General features: G+C 32.2%; 1 protein-coding gene across 1 annotated transcript; it reads left to right on the top strand.

Annotated features, from left to right (window-relative positions):
- The first annotated feature begins 1,603 nt into the window (after positions 1 to 1,603).
- Positions 1,604 to 4,006, top strand: LOC149226883 (uncharacterized). The gene is made up of 3 exons (XM_089380337.1): positions 1,604 to 1,921; positions 2,025 to 2,169; positions 3,881 to 4,006. The coding sequence occupies exons 1-3, from the start codon at positions 1,662 to 1,664 to the stop codon at positions 4,004 to 4,006; spliced, it is 531 nt and encodes a 176-aa protein (XP_089236463.1). The 5' UTR covers positions 1,604 to 1,661.
- The last annotated feature ends 885 nt before the right edge of the window (positions 4,007 to 4,891 follow it).

Genomic DNA, 4,891 nt, shown 5'->3' with positions numbered 1-4,891 from the left:
GGCAAACAATCCTATATATCATGCAAGGACAAAACACATTGACACACAATATCATTTTGTAAGAGAAAAATTGCAATCAAAAGAAATTGACTTATCATATTGTAATACAAATGAAAATGTGGCTGACATATTCACCAAGCCTCTTGGAAAGGCTAAATTTGAAATGTGTAGAAATAAGTTGTACATTGTAGAAAATCCAAATTATGTTGTAAGTCTAGTTGAGACTTAGACCAGCAGGCATATCAGATGTTTGTTATATAGTTGGAATTAAAGGGGAGTGTTGGAAGGAACTAGAACTAATTCCAACTACCACCTTTATTACAACACCCAGAATTCAACAGAAGGTTTAAATGCAGTTTCTAGAGATCTTTGACAAATGAACAAGCTTCCTGAAGAAGCCACTGCCCCAATTAATCTCCAGAACCTTCTCCATCCTGTATAAATACCTGTTTAATCAATGAATGGAAGCAAGTTGTGGAGTTCTCAGTTCAGTGTTGTGTTTATGAGTTTGAGTCTCTATGAGCTATGATATCTCCTTGAGGTTTTGTAGCGGCAATTTCTAGTAATTTAAAAAAAAATCTAAATTTAGAATAATGAATTATACAAATATTTAAACTAAAATAAACTAACCATAATTATCCGTCTACAACCATCCTTCTCTAAAATTCTGCATAACTTTTTTACAAGGTTCTCCTTGAGGTTTTGTGGTATATTTGTTTTTGGATTCTCAGACATTTCAAGCAATGAGAATTCAGTTTAAAGAGACAACTTTATTAAGTGTTATTGTTGATTATAACAGTCCATTTTTCTCCTCTATCTATCAATCTCTACTCTATAACCTAACTAAAAATTTAATGGGTAAATGTAGCAATATTTAAAATTTAGATGGGTTAGAACATCCAAATGTAATTTTCTACCCCTTTTAATCTAGTGTGTGGCTACATTTTCTACCCCTTCCAATCTAGTGCGTGGCAGATAATGTTTGTCGGTGTGAAACCAATAGAATGAATGATTTTATTCTATTTCTTAAAGCAATCGGACAAAACCGGATTGTTATATTTGCGGCGCTATAGTAGGTACAATTTGCACGAGCTAAATCAATAAAGCGTTTATTTTTAGCATATTATGTGATAAATAATTTCGATTCGCTGACTGTATAACATCTTCACTTTTGTTGAAGATCAAAAGATTTCAAACAAAACATTCAAACAGCAAGTATTTCAATGTTTAGGATAAAACATCCCAAAGATGCGTAAGGATTTAATATATTTGTGGCGATGTAATTGGTACAGCGTGTGTTTGGACTTGTGGCTGTATAAGAGGAACAGTTTGCACGAACTAAATCGAATTTCGACTCGCTGATTGTTTTGTTAAAACATCTTACCTTAATCTGAGCATGGAAACCATGCGCATTTCCACGATTTCAAACAAAACTTACTGTACCGATGTTAAAATTTTCAAACAAAACGTGCGATTTCAAAGTTTCCGTTCTAGAAATTTCTCAAGGATACAAACCAACCACTTCGCATGCTGTAGCAGGAGCATAACCTTTTTATAACGCATTCATTGCTTACCACTTACGTAATTCTCTCTCGCTCGGCTGTTGTAAAAGGCATCTCTTCATTCTCTCATTTCGACTGAAGCCACCAACAACAAAAACTATGAATAGTGTGGCAGAAAACGATCAAGCAAAGCAGACATCCCCTGCAGCTTCAGATGGCAGAGAGAACAGCGGTCCCTCCGTTTCAAAAAATATGGAGACTGTCAAACGGGATAGCTGCCAATTGCCCTGTTTAGATATTTCTCTGTTACCCCCATGGGAGCCGGTGATGCCTTTCCCTTATCAGCATAAAAGCCAACGCGCTTCATCAGTACGGCATGACTACCCACCTCCAGCTTCCTCAAATATTAATGTTTTTAAGTATAACCTTTGTTCTTCCTCCCATTATTTCGACAGCTTTTCCAAAGTCTTTGAATTTATGATCGAATGTTAACAATATTTCTTTGCAATTTTTGCATTGCAGGTCTCCCACGGCAGGTGCCGAGAAGCCAGCTTGTAGACAGCTCACAATTTTCTACGCGGGGAAATTGCACGTTTACAATGTCTCCGCAGATAAGGTGTTCCATGATTCTATTGCTTTTTCACGAAACGGACATAATCTACGTATGGTACTTTGAAGCACAGTTACCAATTTCGGCCGAATCGCGCTGAAGAATTCGAAAATTCGGTAATTCAGTCCGATTCGGCCATTAATACGCTGAAATTCGGTTCGGACACATCACAGTCTCCCAAATTTATTTTTAAAATTTTCTTTCATTTGTGTTTTTTAAGAATTCGTACTCCATTTCTTGTGGCTTAGTTTCATCATGCAGTTGTAGATATTGAACGGTTGAACGTAATTCTCAGTTTATATAGATGTTTAAAAATATTGAACCGTTGAAACTTAATTCTCCCTGTTTGTTCTACAATACATTACAGGTGTGATTAATGATTAAAAAAGTCATAGTTTTATTTATATCAAAGTTATTTTGATGTGTTAGTAAATTTGATTTGTTATTAATTTTTAGATTGTTTTGTTTAATATTTGTTTAATTTTTATATTAAAAATAAAAAAATTCTAAAAATATAGGTATAAAAACTAAATAAATAATTCTATATTAAATTTCACAATAAAATAAATTTTTATTTTTTTATTTTTATTTTTATTGTGATGGCTTATTTTCACAATAAAATAATATTTTGTTTTTTTTTTAATAATTTTAATCTCTTTCCTATAATTCTTTGACTAGTGAGTAATGTAATTTGAATTATTTGTTCATAATAAAATTGATTGTAATTTAATTTTTTAAAGAAATTTGTAAGGAAAATATAATATGATTTCTAAATCTTTTAAATAATTAGGAAAACAGTAAGATAGTTCTAATTTGATGATTCTTGATAGTTCTAATTTAATGATTTTTTATCTATATTTTATTCAATTAGTAATTACGAAATTGTCTAAATATTCATCCTTAAAATTAAAGCATTAGTTACTATCTTTTGATACAATTAGGAAAATCCCAAGATAGTTTTAATTTGATGATTCTTGATAGTTCTAATTTAATGATTTTTTATCTATATTTTATTGAGTTAGTAATTAGGAAATTGTCTAAATATTTATCATTAAAAATTACAGCATTAGTTACTATCTTTTGATTGACCAAGAGGAATTGTTTCTACTCATTCCAATATCTCATTCACTTCCATTTGAACAATTAGGAAAAAAACAAGAATTTTAATTTGATGAATCTTGATAATTCAAATTTGATGATTTTTTATTTTATATTTTATGCTAGTAATTAAGAAATTGCCTAAATATTTATCATTAAAAATTACAACATTAATTACTATCTTGTGATTGACCAACTTACAAGTTTAAGGGTTTTTTTTCAATGTTAAAGAGTTTGTTCTCCCATTGTATCTTATTCATTGCCATTGAAGAAGAATTATTTCTACCAATTTCAATGTCTAAATTTATTTGCAACTTCTATAATATAACTAAATTATTAATTTAAATTATTCAAAATTAAAAGGAAAAAAATTATTAATTTAAATTATTCAAAATTAAAGAAAAAATATTATTAATAATAATGTAAGATGTCTATTGGCTAATAGTGTAAGATGTATATCCGCAAATTTTCCAGTGTTGAATTTTAAAGAGTCAATTTTTTTTGGTAGCGAATCGAATCGAATTCAAATTCTAACTTGTAACTATGCTTTGAATTCTATGCTTTGAATTCTGTTACATGCGCATGAGAATATCAAATTTGTAAATATTTTCCATATTTTTGCGAAGATAAAGAGTAATTGAGGTATCATTGTGTTGTGAGAGGGCTGCAGGCTAAGGCGATAATGGCGTTGGCGAGCAGAAGTAGTGGCTCCCCGGTTAGTGGCCGGACTCCCTCATCCTTTGCATCTACGCCTTTAACACCGCTCAACACTTTGAATTCTGTTACATGCGCATGAGAATATCAAATTTGTAAATATTTTCCATATTTTTGCGAAGATAAAGAGTTATTGAGGTATCATTGTGTTGTGAGAGGGCTGCAGGCTGAGGCTATAATGGCGTTGGCGAGCAGAAGTACTGGCTCCCCGGTTAGTGGCTGGACTCCCTCATCCTTTGCATCTACGCCTTTAACACCGCTCAACTCTGCGGCTCCAATCACTCCCTCCCTATCGCCAGTGGCCATCCCCAGCCACACCCGTTCATCTCAGACGCTAAAAGCAGGTAAGAGGATGCGTGGCGAAGTAGTCATGATTACTAATCTAATTCCGTTACGAGTGATTCATATACCCAAAAAAATGGAAGATATATAACGTCTAATTTCAACTGATGTTGCAGAGGCACTTCCAATGGCTCAAAAGATTTCTATTCTGAGCTTCATAGGGAAGAGGAATGAAAGAATCCACCAAAAGAGCCCTTACGCGCACCCTGCTCAAACTTCGTGGAAGTGCTAACTTGCACATTTTAATTTCTTTTAATGTGTTTCAGTTTACCAGTCTCTGGAACTTGCAATTTGTAATCTGTTAATCGAGGACGTGTTAGGATGAACATTCTGCACAACCAACCAATGGATTTGTTTACATATATTCCTTTTATTGCAGTTTATTTTCCATTCTCAAAGTATTTAACCCACTACACTGAGTGTTTGTGGGAAGTACAAAGTATTTAGTGTCTCGGCAAAGGCTAATCCGCTTATTATTAACATTGCATCGATTAAGTTTTCATTATATGTCTTTATTTTTAATGTTTTATATTGAATATTAAGTTTAATTCTATATACTAGTTTTTAATGTTTATATTAGTTAGGGGTATTTCTTTTAAATTTTTGAAATTAATGTTTTTTTTAA

The sequence above is a fragment of the Pinus tabuliformis genome, chromosome J (assembly GCF_031772625.1).
Source record: "Pinus tabuliformis cultivar Carrire ecotype Pingquan chromosome J, CPIR1, whole genome shotgun sequence".
Classification (NCBI taxonomy): domain Eukaryota; kingdom Viridiplantae; phylum Streptophyta; class Pinopsida; order Pinales; family Pinaceae; genus Pinus; species Pinus tabuliformis.
Note: the sequence above shows the minus strand (reverse complement) of the source record. Positions and strands in the feature narration are given on the sequence as shown.

What these genes read in the sequence shown, in the direction of transcription:
- LOC149226883 (XM_089380337.1), top strand. Translation starts at nt 1,662, where the DNA reads ATGAATAGTGTGGCAGAAAACGATCAAGCAAAGCAGACATCCCCTGCA. An exon ending in TCAAATATTAATGTTTTTAA is followed by an intron (nt 1,922 to 2,024) that starts GTATAACCTTTG and finishes TTTGCATTGCAG; the next exon opens with GTCTCCCACGGCAGGTGCCG. An exon ending in ACGGACATAATCTACGTATG is followed by an intron (nt 2,170 to 3,880) that starts GTACTTTGAAGC and finishes AGAGGGCTGCAG; the next exon opens with GCTAAGGCGATAATGGCGTT.